General features: G+C 39.2%; 1 protein-coding gene across 2 annotated transcripts; it reads left to right on the plus strand.

Annotated features, from left to right (window-relative positions):
* Positions 1–1,342: 1,342 nt before the first annotated feature.
* tmem269 (transmembrane protein 269) lies at positions 1,343–13,387 on the plus strand. 2 transcript variants are annotated; one of them, XM_083920199.1, is made up of 7 exons: positions 1,343–1,405; positions 4,603–4,654; positions 7,594–7,741; positions 9,652–9,749; positions 10,949–11,092; positions 11,178–11,378; positions 12,461–13,387. In XM_083920199.1, the coding sequence occupies exons 2-7, from the start codon at positions 4,630–4,632 to the stop codon at positions 12,568–12,570; spliced, it is 726 nt and encodes a 241-aa protein (XP_083776325.1). In that variant the 5' UTR covers positions 1,343–1,405; positions 4,603–4,629; the 3' UTR covers positions 12,571–13,387. The 2 variants fall into 2 exon arrangements, with proteins under 2 accessions (XP_083776325.1, XP_083776324.1); XM_083920198.1 differs by lacking the exon at positions 1,343–1,405 and adding an exon at positions 1,441–1,590.
* The last annotated feature ends 497 nt before the right edge of the window (positions 13,388–13,884 follow it).

Consider the following 13,884-nt stretch of genomic DNA (forward strand, 5'->3'; position numbering starts at 1 on the left):
GACTAAACATGGGACAGGTCTGCTCTGTGTCCCCAGAGTCAGGACTAAACATGGGACAGGTCTGCTCTGTGTCCCCAGAGTCAGGACTAAACATGGGACAGGTCTGCTCTGTGTCCCCAGAGTCAGGACTAAACATGGAGAGGCAGTGTTCAGTTTTTAGAGACTTTTCTGTTTGCTGCTGCCTTTCAGTAAATAACCCATTTACAACTGTTACTTCTATTCCTTTGATATTGTTGATTTTATTTAATTATTATTTTTTTAAATATTGAATTTGCTTGTTTTTAATTTTGTAATTATTTTATCTGAATGTCATTTTATAGCTAAATGTAATTTCATATATGTTTCTTTCCAGTGCTTTTAATGTTTTATGTAAAGCACTTTGAATTACCTTGTTGTTGAAAGGTGCTACACAAATAAACCTGCCCTGCCTTTAATAGTTTGCTAATTGTATTTTGCAGATACGACGCTTCTAGTGGCTTTGCCTGTGTGAATGCTGAGCAGCCTGGTGGGAAACGCTGTCAAGACTACAAGGTCCGCCTTACATGCCCACTGGAGTTCTGCTCAGTGTGACCGAACAGTGGTTCACTTTTTATTTATTTTTCTTTTTTTTTAGAGGATTTACTGTTGGTGCAGGATGTGTAGTTACCGCTCAGCCAACCTGTTGTGCCATCAGTCTATATCACATCAAATATCTGTTGAACCATGAGTATTCTTTATTTCGTAAGAAAATTTGTCTCATTTCAAATAATCTCCTCAGGACTTGAAGAAGAGAGCAAACAAACACATCTCCTTGTGGTCCCCTGCTATGGTTTTACAGTGTTTATACATGTAGGCCTATGACGTTTTTAAAATAAAAGAATGTCGAATAAGCTACTTAAGTGTGGTTTTGCCTTTTTCAACCTTTGGGTCAACACAAGGAATAAAATGATGAATATTGTTATTAAGCGTCCAGTTATAAGGCATCCACAGGAGAGTGTTAACTACTTGTGGACAAAACTCTGCAGTGTAAAATAAGAATAAAAAATATGCAACATGCAAATATACAATATTGAGAATATTGCAGGCTATCTCACATTAATGTTGCGTTATTGCCTTGTGTATCTAGTGCCCTTAACATTCAAATGATCATTTTTATTTATGAGATTTAATAATATATATATATATATAAATATATATATTATAGGACTACAAACTGACCTTCGACACTGATTCTGTCCCGCTGTCCGTCTCCACACATTTGTCCGTCTTTGACCGCATACTCCCTCCAGTATTGCGATAATCATTAAAGAGTCAACATCATAGAAATAACTAGACGCGAGGGGGGCGTCATTTCCGGTGGAATATTCCAGTGGACATCCTTGCTGTTTAAAAGGACGCGCTGAAAAAGCCGCTGCGTAGTTGACAGGTAAACGGCCGTATATTCTCTATATCCTGTTCATGGGGACTTTAAATTAGAGGCTACGCACGTTAACAGATACAGAGATAAATCCGCGAGAAAAGGGGAGGGGGAAAAAGACAATACGGTGTACGTGCGCATTTAGACGTCTCCATTATTGGATTTGACATTGTAATCTTTGGAGGTCCCTTCTGGTAAGATGATACGCACTTCATGTATGTTTGGTTCCTGCATCCTCAGCATCAATAGTGGCTACTAATTCTGTGGCTAACGGAAATATAGACCTGTTTTTCATGAATGGGGTCGCGGTGGTGGTTGTGACGCAGTTGTTTCACATTCTTCCATTTTTTTTTAATTGTAGGAAGTTAGACAAATATTAACCATCCTTAGACGGGTGGTTGTTATTTCATGCATGTTTCTGTACTGCGCTCCGTGAGCCGTTTTTCGCTCCTCAGTGATCCAACCACCCTATATTTATAGTGCACCTGTATTCTGACATGTATGGTAAATGCATTGTATGCGGGGTGCAACTCTTTGCTCTGGCATTTATTTATTTGTTTGTTCTTACTGCGGAAAAAATGATTCCATGAAGAGAGGGAATGAACACTGTTGCAGGTCTACTGCTATTTTTTTATTTCTTTATTACAGGAGCGTACTTATGACGCACGCGCATGTATGCGAGCTCGTTTGTGCACGCGCATTATTAAAATGTTACACCTTTTCTAAGGTTGTGTAAACTACTGTGACGAGTCTACATAGCCCCAGTGCTGTGGTGCTATTTTTTTTAATGGCTGCGCATAGGCCTACCTATGATGCATGCACGCGCATGTGAGCACGCGCATGTGTGCACACTAATAAAAGGTGTAGATGTAGGTGTACATGTGTAGTGCGCACTTAATATCTCTAAGTGAGAAAAACAGAATAGTTTCAGTTTGAATAATCTGGTTGGCATTGATACACTTATTTCTTACACTTCAAGATCTGACCACTATTTAAGTGCATGTCATTGAAGAAAGGCGAGGAAAAACAAATAGTTTATTTAACTTTTTTTTTAATTTTAAGGTGGACTTGATTGGTTCACGTCATCAACTAATGCACTAAATAAAACACTCAACCTTAAAATGTCCAGTAGCTGTAATAAAAGCCTAACAGGTTAAGCAGTTCAATGAAATGTTCAGCCCAGAGTCCAGATCTAAACCCCATAGAGAATCTCTGGAAAATCCTTGGCAACAAAGTAATGTCGTTGAAACCCACTACAGTTACTGAACTGTGGAAGAGACTGAAGAAGAAAAGACCAAGATCAAACCAGAGCAGTGTGAGAAAGTGATGTCCTGTTCGCGTAGATGTGCTGAAGTCATTCAAAGAAAAGACCTCTACACTTCCTGTTCATTTTTGAATACTATGTCCCTTAGGATTGTAACAATACTAGTGGTACACTCGATACCATTTTCGATACCAAGGGGAGATCCATGAAGGAGATTATACCTTGGATTCAGCTGGTGAATAAGTCGTTGTTAGTCAGGTTTCTCCACAGTGTAAACAGGGATCTGGTCCATGCTAATGGACACTGTTTCTGTCTTGATGATGGTTGACTTTTCAAACACATTTTGTGTCATCCTGTTAAATTAACGTGTCTTAATGATAGACGGGCAGTTAGTTGCTTAGCTCCGCCGTTTACATTACTGTTTATTATTAAGGCTCATTTATGCTCTATGTTAGATGCGCATACAGATATGGATGGAGCCTAATTTCCATACACTGCGTACATTTCGTAAACCGCAAGATGGATGAAATGTACGCAGTGTCAGGCATTGTACACAAAATAGTGCGGTGAGTAACATACAGAACTCAAGAAAAGCAAATGGGTACCACTAGTTGTTGACCGGCGCAGTGTGCGAAATCCCATGCTTAATGTGGGGAGCCACCCGGTCAAGCAAGTCATCAAAAGCCCCGACGGATATCCTGAACAGTGACGGCTGGCCCATAGAGGGCGCTAGGACATCGCAATTAATTATTTTTTTCATAATTACATTTAGTAATTATTCATATGTATATGTGTGTAAAAAAGGGAGTTTGTTCAGTTATGTTCATTTCAGCACCAATGTGTCAATCATTATCAACTATGTTACGGGAGGTTATTGATAGGAACCAAATAGGGACAATTTGAACTGTGTCTGTGTACATTATACTGACACACAATCTTCTCACTGTTTCTTGCCAGGACAGGTTGTATTTTTTTAGGAGAGAGTTTGTTTTATTTATGACAAAGCTCCCGCTGAAATAAATTCCACCAGTCTCCACTGAGAAAGTGACGTTGGTAGTCAATTTCTCTCATCTGTAAAAGCAATGACTGGAATTCTCCACACTCTACCACCGTCTACATGTCTGTGTTCTGATTTTGCCTCCTCCAGGATCGTTATCTCCTCCATCATCGCCATGTTCGTTGTTGTCAAACTTTATTGAAGTAACTTTTGAATCTGAGAGACGCCCTCTAGAGGATGTTTTGCTCAACGTCTATTTCAACGTAAAGGACGTATGGAAGTATGAGAGCAGTAACGATTAGAACATTGATAACATACGTCTCTATTTACGCAGGAAATGGGAGCATAAATGAGCCTTTAGACGCTAGACGCTAGTGGTTTGTAAACATCATCAGCCATTCCCTGGCCGTTAGCCTCGTATGCTAAATACTTCCAAATTGCACTTTTGCATTGATCATTTTCTACTAAAACATGTAGTGAAGGTCCTCCAGCAGCAGCACTACCTATTTTCAGTCAGCTCAGTGTTGTTAACAGGATCTCAGAGAGACAAGCTGTAGCTGCTGTCTGCAGAGCTGCTGGTTGACATTACGCATCAACTGGAGGAGGTGGAGATTGCACGGTTGACGTCAGAAGTATCGATACTTTTGGAATTTAGAATCTAATCCGATACTTATTTTTAAGTATATCAAGTATCGACTTTTTTTGACAACCCTAATAGACCTAAGAAAAACATGGTTTAAATCTTCTCGTCCGAAACAATGGTTACTGTTCTAATTAAGCTCAATGTTATTTTTTTCACAATATAAAGGTTAGGGTTAGGGGTCTTATTTTTATTTTTCACATCGTCAAAATGTGCTTATCATGCTACAAATGTGTTGTAGCCTATTACACAGTTCCATGTCCTGCGTGTGATGCATAAATAACTAAGCATTTGTATTTTTTCAGGTGATTTGTTGTGAGCCAGAGAAAATCATGATCCTCCTGACATCCCCCTCTGGTAGGTACTTGTTTCCCAATTAAACCTGATAATCTGGATTACTGTACATGGGTGTCAGCCCCACTTATCACAGCCTACTGTACTTGTAGGTCTGTTGGATTCATATGGTTAAAGCTAAGATGCTTCAACTGAATATAATTTAATAAGTTATCAATTTAGTAATATGAACAACAAAATACATCTATAATGTATAGAATATAGTGTGTATAATATGCAAGTTTTTAAAATTCTGCACAGGTTTACATCATAACCTCAAGGCCATCACTTGATGAAGAAAGAAATAACTAATTAGTACAGTACATGTACATTAATGTACACTGTACATAGTTCGTACAGTTTAAGCATAGTTTAGTGTCATAGAATGTTTTATTGTTGATATTCAATCATGTTAGTATATACTACAAATTGACAACCGCAACTAATCAATATATTGTATACTGTATGCCTGGTGTATATTACTTGTCCTTTATTTTTACTTTAAATCATTATCATAAACTGTTAATAGTTGATGTAGTTTCATTATTATCTCTGTGATTAATTGTTTTGATTGTGTTCTTAGTCTTTTTAGTTGTTACCAGGTAACATAGCAGGGTATTACATAACAATGGCCTTCCCATCATGCTTTGCACTAATTTAGGCAGCAATCCAGAAATAGAGACATGCTTGAAACTCTGTTTGTCTCTCTCTGGGTTTATTTGCTTTTTATAAGTGACCAAGACATTTTATTACGTGGTTAGAGTAAAACATAAGATCTGCAACCTCACTGACTTTTATGCAGGTGGAGCTGCACATGTGGCTCTCTAAAGATATTGACTGTGACTAAAGTTAATGAAAATGATTATTCATTTAGAAAACTTGCCAATAACATGAAGGAAAATGCAGATGTGCTGTGTTGGCCCATGGAACATTGTCAGATAACAATTCAAATGCCAGCTTGGGATTTGTTTTAAAATCCAAAATGACAAGAAGAAAGTATGGAAGCAATGAGACGCAAGTCCTGATTTTTTCTTTTTTTTTCTGGTGATCCATTTTCTGTCTGATCTAACACGTTTTCTCTCCTGTGTGGGAAAAAAACTGGTGAAAAGGTTTTTCCAGGATTTTTCCCCTATTTATTGATTTATTTTTAATCTTTGAAAATCAGTGAAAAAGTTTTGTTTGGATTTCTTTTTTGTCAGGATTACTTTTAAACCTGGAGTAGGCAGTTTTAGAGAATGAGGGCATTCCAATTAGCTCAAGACAAAGACGGGAGTTGTTTGTTGTTTTTTTTGCTTTTTACCTACTGCAGCTTTAAGTTGTAATACTATTTTTGACCCAAACAAAAAAAAATGCAATGGAATGGATTCAACAAAAAAACAAGAAAAACTTATTTTGACAAAAAAAATATTCAGCTGCCAAAATGTTTTTCACCTGTTTTCACAAACAAAATAGACCGTAGACGAATTATCCCGGCAAAACACATTATCACCTGATCTTTAGTCATAAACATCGGAGAGAAAAACGATTTATTTCAGACTTAGAAAGTGGATGACCAGAAAAATAATTTATCACTTGCCTGTCAGGGCTTCCATAAGAAAGCATGCTGTCAAAGTGAAAGTTATTGTTGGCTTTTTGCTGTGTCTCATACGCTGTTTTCTTTCAGATGAAGAGTCTCTTGAACTCGCCTGGCTTTGGAATCACAGGAAGTTCAGGGTGAAAAACACTTTAAGGGTTGCTACTGCAACATTTAGAAAAATTTAAATTTTGCAGGTCATTTATCTTTGCATTTTGACAATACTTGAGAGAAAGTAATACAGAAAGTAATACATCCGGAAGAGAGGAGATAGACAGAAAAAAGGATTTCTTTCTTTGTATTTATTAAAAAAAAACATTACACGTTTGTTGGGGCCTAGGCAGTTTTTGGCTGGGGAGAGGCAGTGTCAGCAGTCATTCCATCTTGCTGACTACAATGTAGGCTTTAATATCACTCATACTTCATATTTTGTCTTCAAAACAGCTAAAGATATCAGGTTATTACAAACATTACTACCTGCACTTTAAACAAACTAAATTATTATAATTGGTGATATTACCCCATGTAGTTTAGGGGTAAACAGGAAGAGGTTGTAGATCTATCTTTATACCATGATTGCCATTAAAGGCTATAGGTTACATTGGTATGAATAGATTTAAACAATGAGCTATGTGAGTGCTGCTGCCATGTCTTTGTCTCAGGTCACTTTGGTCAGGCTAATTGATCCCACATCTGTGTCAATGCAGTAGGTCCAGTTCACTCTCACTGTGGTAGTCCCCTTACTGTTCCACACACCAGTATTTGTGTGTATTTAACCCCTAAGCCAACAATTGAGCACTTCAATTTTTGATGTTTTTCCTATGCAAATATTATCTGTTGATATTGAAGTTTACTGCATGCTGTTTTAGTTAAATATATAATAATGGTTGTTGCTAGATATAACTGATACTGTAATGAGCTAGCCATTTTGCATGCAGTAAGCTGTGAATGAACGAATGTACAGTAACAAATACATTTTAGTGATCTGAAAGTGGATGAATGTATCGTAAAGGCGGTCTCTACCCAATAAACATACGTCTTGGTAAGTGATGCTTTTTTTTACATAAGCGGAGGAATCCATTTTAAAATAATATTTTGAATTTAAACACAGTAAAAAAAAAGAAAAGAAACACATGTGCTACAGTTTCCTATAATATAACATTCAGTTATGACTGATAAAGCGTTAAGTTTACTTTCAGACATTTTTACACATTTTTCTTTCCACTTCAACTGAAGTTTGACTCAACTATTCCCATTCTGACACCTTCATCAAAACGTCAGCTGGTATGGTCACCCGATCACAGTAGGGATTTAGCTTTTAGCTTTAGCAGAGCAGAGGTTATTGACCTAACACAGACAGCTACTCACTACTGTTGTTCTGTGGTCTCAGGTCTCTTCCAGTGTACCAACAAGCTCTTCCTGAGTGATGAAACCACAGGACTCCAGATCAAGGAGTTTGCACGTAAAAATGCAGCTAATGCTCTGTCAGTTGCTAACATGGTGATGGGCATTACCTCCATCCTCAGCAGTCTAAACGGGTGAGTGAACGCAGCGTTATTGGATTGTACTGATCTGAAACATCAGTCAGGCTCAGCTGCAGGATGGGCAAAATCTATCCGGCTGACGTAACACACTTTCAAAATACGATTTCCGGCTCAAAACGCTCCGTTGAAACGAAACAGACTACAACGGTCGGACATGTGAACAATTCCCGATCACCTCTTTCATCAGTTAGACACCTTTTTCATTGATAAGAAAGAGTTACGTTGTTTTTTAAAAACTCAGATCTGTTCAAACAACGGGGAACATGGCACTGCGGCGTTGTAGAAATACAGGCTCAGACCGGCTTGGACCCGGAAATCATATTTTGAGAGGGTGTTACGACTTAACAGCAGGATAGCTTGGCCATAATCATTGTAGTGTTTGTTTGTTCTTTCAGTTATAAAAAACAAAACAATATGACAAAATGAAGGATTTGACTAGGGTTTTTTCTGGTAATAACGGTAATATACAGTAAACACAACAGCCTTTCACAATGCATATTAATTCATAAAACAGAAAACCCAGCAATGTGTCACAACACACAAATTTAGAAATAATGAAACAAAATTGACAAAACGCATTGGCCCTCATTTATCAATCTTGCGTGAACACGGGCGCAGATCTGAGCGCAGAATTGGTCGTATGACAGGACTCATGTGTGATTTATGAAACATTCGTATCGGACCAATCTCAGTGTACGAATGAGCGGGCCTTGATAAATGCGGCGGCTGAATTCGATCGTCTTTAACATGTTACGCCCTTGAATATTCCTGGTTCGGAGGCCTGGCCCACTGAGGTCAAACATGGAGAGAAGGAACACAGGTTAGAAAAGAAACTTTTCCGACACAGAGATCGGCATCCTGACATCCGAGATGGAGCAAAAACGCTGTATGGAAAAGAAGAACGGAGGCAGTCAACCCGACTGCTGGACCTGCGCTCCTGCTCTGTAGCGGGGTTTGCCAGTGGGGTTATTAGGTATTCCGTTAGAGGATAACCTTTGTCCCCTAAAAGAACCATACCAAGATGTTAATCATCTGATCCCTTGTTTGATTTAATGCAATTTATCGAGGGTAGCCATTAACCGAAGAGATGACTTTGGCTCTGCAGTGCTCCTTGCTGCAGCCGCGCGCCAACATATTCATTAATTCATTCATCTTCAACCGTTTGTCCCTGTCGGTGTCACGGGGGGCTGAAGCCAAGCTGTTTAGACATATAAAAGAATCGTGTGTGTCCCCCTGGCTCCCTGGCCCCCACGTTTAAAAGCGACATTTATCAAGTGGTAGTTTTTGTGATTGATGAATGCGTAATCATTCATGGATGGTGCCTTCAGGCGCACATGAGTACAATCAATTGCTCCAACCACAATTTTTATTTTTTTTATTCGTTTTAAGAATCCGTTTTGATCTGTTCTTAATATGTGACTGCTTATGCTTAATGACAGCTGATGTTTGTTCATTATTTTCAGCCAGATTTTGCTGTGCTGCACCGCAGGCTGAAATGTGCGTACACGATCTCAGACCAGACGTGAGATTTGATCGTAGCTCCCGCTCATGTCCAAATTGATAAATGCCGAAGTTTGCCAGGAAATGGCCGTACGCACGTTTTTCTGCAGTACGTTAGTTTGATAAATGAGGGCCATTAACTTTGGGAAATGTTGTTGGTATTGTTTATATTTGTTCCTCTCAGGGCCACTGTACAGAAAGTAATGCTCCTAATCGTGATAATGAACTTTACTAATCTTAGTGTAAAGAGGCACATAAAAAATCCAAAGCAAATGATGATCCTTTTTCTAAAGAAAAAAGGGTTACTTTCAGCCCTTGAGCACTGTTGAGAAACTTCAAATACGTCCCCCTTTGAAATGGTTTGCCATCTTAAAACAGCTAAACCTCTCACTTGTTTTGTTTAGACACCATCATGCTGCATGTTGGCTGGTTCTGATTGGCTACCTGCTGGATTTGGCAGATGGAGCAGTTGCCAGGCGACTCGGTGCCTGCTCTGCACTGGGTAAGTGGGGTTCTGTGGTCAGTAGCTCTTACCAAAGATAAACTTTAATGGGATTGTTGGCAGGGCTCGCTGCACAGTCCTTTGTCTGTCTCTTTCTAATTTGGCTGCACAAAGTCATAAACAAAGGGAACCAGTTAAAGTAAACTATGCCACTGGAATACTTTGGGTACTCTGACAAAGTATCTAATGGATGACTCGTACCTATTCAATGTATTGTAACTAATTACAATTTTTATCAAATCAATTTAGTTTTTCTATGTTTCTAAAAACTCTGCAAGTTAAACACGTTCCAGGGTTGAGGTTTGAGTGTGAATGGCGTGACATCCCCTTTCTTGTCCCACCAAATGCAGAAACGAAGCACGTAAAACGTCGCAATGTGCCTTGTTTTCAAAAGGTCACAGCACTGTTTGTAGTGAACCAAGAGGCACACATAGCTGTTTAAAAGCTTCCAGTGTGAAAGTTGACATTTTCTCTGAAGCCTAAAATAGCTCCCAGGTGCATCACAATACATCATTGGCTGCACATTTCAGGGGGCTTTGTATCCCGACAGAGTTTTTCTGCATGACTTTGCAGGTGGATGTTGTTGTGCCCCCCCACATATTTTGTCACATGAACAATCACTTTCTGATTAAGCAGCCTAATTCCACAGGATCACGCTCCAATTGTCTTTTTTATCCTGTTGCTTTGGGTGCTCTGCATATCTGAAATTGCTAAAATTGTTGACCCTGGGCTGTGGAATTCCACTTCGGTCATTTGAGCTGTGGCCTGAATCACCTCATCCTCAACTGTTGAAAACATGCTCCGTGCTCCTGAGAGATAAAGAGACGAGGCAGTGGAGAATGTTGTTTACAGAATGGCCGCCTGTTGGGCTGACACTGAAATTTCCACTCAGAGATTTTACACATGGACACGACCCACACACTCATGTGTCAGTAATATTGGCGGTGTCTGTACTCGAGTGATAGTAAAGTATTTACACTGATTTTGACAGAATGTAAAGTCATGACTAAGCAGTGTCAGATTGTAAGATGTGTAATAATAAAACAGTTGGTGCTCAGTAGTAGCTTTTAAAGCCTATTACTCAGACTACAATATTTCAGTATGGATAGTGTCTGTGAGTAAGGCCAGTACAATTAGAATCTCCTTGTGAACTCCACAGAGCTACATTTAGTATTCACATTTTTCTTTTCCATGTTCAGGTGCCAAGCTTGATGATTTTGCTGACTTCACGACCTTCGGGATTGCCACTTCATTGCTCCTAAGGACATCTGACCTGCTGGACAACATGCTGTGTGTGTGTTACATCTTGTCTGTGTTTGTCCGCCTCTGTTTCTTCTCAAGCGGTAAGTTCCAAAATGAAGTGTTATCATATGCTGTTGTTTTTCATTTAAAAGACTTAGTGATGATTTATTCTTTTTTGGTTCCTAGGGATCCCATTTGTCTACCGTGGCTTGCCCTGCATCTACTCTTCAGGCATACTGGCCAGTGCTTCTCTGCTGTCAGGAGGAAACCTGGTCATGCTGCGGGTCATTGCAGTGGCCATGATCCTCTTTATGATCAGCCACAACTTCTACCCCCATGACAGAGTGCTGGAGTCCCAGGCCTGGAAGAAAGTAGTCTACGCTGGAGGTAAAGCCATTTAAAATTGAGATGGGAATTATGGGTCTTTGAACGGAGATAGATCTCATGGCCAAAAGTGACCGTATATGGACAAGAGAGTGGAGTTGGTGTGAAGCACTAAAGCCAGTTTTAATGACAGCCCTCAGCTATCCACTAAAGAAGGAAACCGATGATTTTCAACTGGCTGACCCCTGTCATACAGAACACTTTTTCTGTCAGTTGAGCAGGGAGCTCCGGTCGCTGCAGTAACAAAAAGCCGGTGGAAATGTGGTTAGGGAGACTGAACAAGCTATTTTTAGGCGACCTTTTATGAAGTTCACATGCTGAATCTGTTGACAGAGGTTATATTGAGGAAGACTTGAAACTATCATAAAGAGAAGTACGGTCATTATTCATTGACTTCTATACAATCTGGAGTCGCCTCCTGCTGGCCATTAGAAAGAATGCCGGTTTAAGCTTAAAGTGCAATTCCGGCATAAAATCATCCCATGGTCTTTTTCAGCATTACACACATCAAATAAGCCATCGAGACACTTTCTTCATGTATAAACTATTAAAGGAGAAATCCAGGACAGTCGCTAACAGTCGCTAACAGCCGGACATGGCTAACACTGATTAGCTCGGGGCAGTACAGTGAAGGCATTAAAACGGCTTTTTAAGCACTAGTATTGCTCAAAATAACACCACACCTTTACAGTAGCGTGATAAGTATTCCTACAAGACAAATTCAAGTCTATTACCAAATGCAATCCAAATGGAAGGATCCCATTGATGATTTACTCCAGCAAAACACAGAAACGTTGTGGTTTGTGGCAGTTTGGTGACATATAAGTTAATAAAGTGCAGAAAAAGACCATGGGATGAATTTACGCCGGAAGTACACTTTTAACTTCTGCTTTGACTTCACTTTTCAGACCTGAAAGTTATGTCCATTTCACTCATACAGTCTATGGTGGCATTTAGCCATGTGGATAGTTTCAGTAATACTTTCTTCTGCCAGTACATGCTGCTATTGAGTTTTTCAAATGTCATTCTTCAGTGCTTTTCCTCTTAACTTCTCACTCAACGCCTATATTTTTTTTCTTTCCCAGGAGTCGTCATGGTGTTCTGCTCTTCCTTCCCCCCTGCATGTGTCTACTACCTGCTGTGGTCCGTCTCTTACATTTTGTTCCCAACAGCCCTTTGGAGCATTAAAGTGTAAAGTGGGTGCTGGCTTTGTCCGAAAAAAAAATCCTATATACTGTAGGTTTTCCTCTGGCCCATTCGGGTGAACTGAGGCTTCCAGACTGCTGCTGCTCCCTACTGAGATGGAGGATCCAAGCTGAACATGCTCCACAGATGAACACTCAATTTGACCCTTTGAAGTGACACCTCCAAAACAGAACCCAGATTGAAAGGAGTTAGAGTGAGGGATGAGAATGGCATTGTAATTTTACTGGTAAGGATTTACCTTCATGCTGTCGTGGCTTTGAAGCCAGGGGGTGAATGGCTTGTTCCCTGAATTTCCATCAGGCTTATCTCCCTACTTCAGTATTCATCCAATCTTTCATCAGCAGCAGGGCTCACCATTTTCTCACTATGAAAAGAAATTATTTCAAACAAAATGATCACACAAATCCTTTTGGTTTTGGAAATGTTTAATTGTGTAATCTCACAGGATCACAAGTCGTATTATGATGCCCGCAGAGCATAGTAAGTAATTGTTTGCGTACTACGGTATGTATGTCAGGCCTTTAAAGCAATGAATCTATACAACATGATTTCTCAGCAGCATTTTTCGAGATTTAAAATGTCTTTTCTGGTTTATCTATAACACATACTGTATAACGGACATAAATACAGTACTATGACTGTAATAATACTACTACAGAAATCCACTTTTTCCATTTTGTTGGACACAAATCCAGTTACGTACAGTAAGAAACTTTCAAACATGACGGAGCAGTCATTCCTGTTATTGCATTTTGTGTTTGAATGTGTGTTTTAAACACGTTGAATTAAAAGTCAACTGACTCCAATTCCGGCTTCTGTGATTTTGGGACTTTTGTCAGATTTGCATATTTATTCTTCAGTATGTGTCATTTTATTTGCTCATTGTATGTGTTATCCTCTGTTTGAAAAGGCACTGCAGTTTAAATAGTAAATCCACAGTAAAACATGTCTCTTAGTGCTGCTCTGACCACAGCTGAATGCAACACGTGGGCATGATTCAGGTTGAATTTGCCCGTGAAGAGCAACAACACAAAGTTTGCAAATCCTGAAAACGGTTGGTGAAGTCAGAGGTGTCCAAATAAAAGGTATGACATCACTCACAAAGTCAAAGGATTTTGATGGTTTGAACCCTCTTATTAAGCAATATCAGAACCTGAAAACATGAACTTTTGTATTGATTTATGATATTCATGGTGAAAATTTTAGGGAAATCCATTAGGATAACTAAAAACGAGCTAGCACTATGAGATATCTAAATTAATATAGATAATAATAGAGTTTTATGATGGAAACTAAAGCAGAA

Source organism: Echiichthys vipera (assembly GCF_963691815.1).
Source record: "Echiichthys vipera genome assembly, chromosome: 9".
Lineage (NCBI taxonomy): Eukaryota > Metazoa > Chordata > Actinopteri > Perciformes > Trachinidae > Echiichthys > Echiichthys vipera.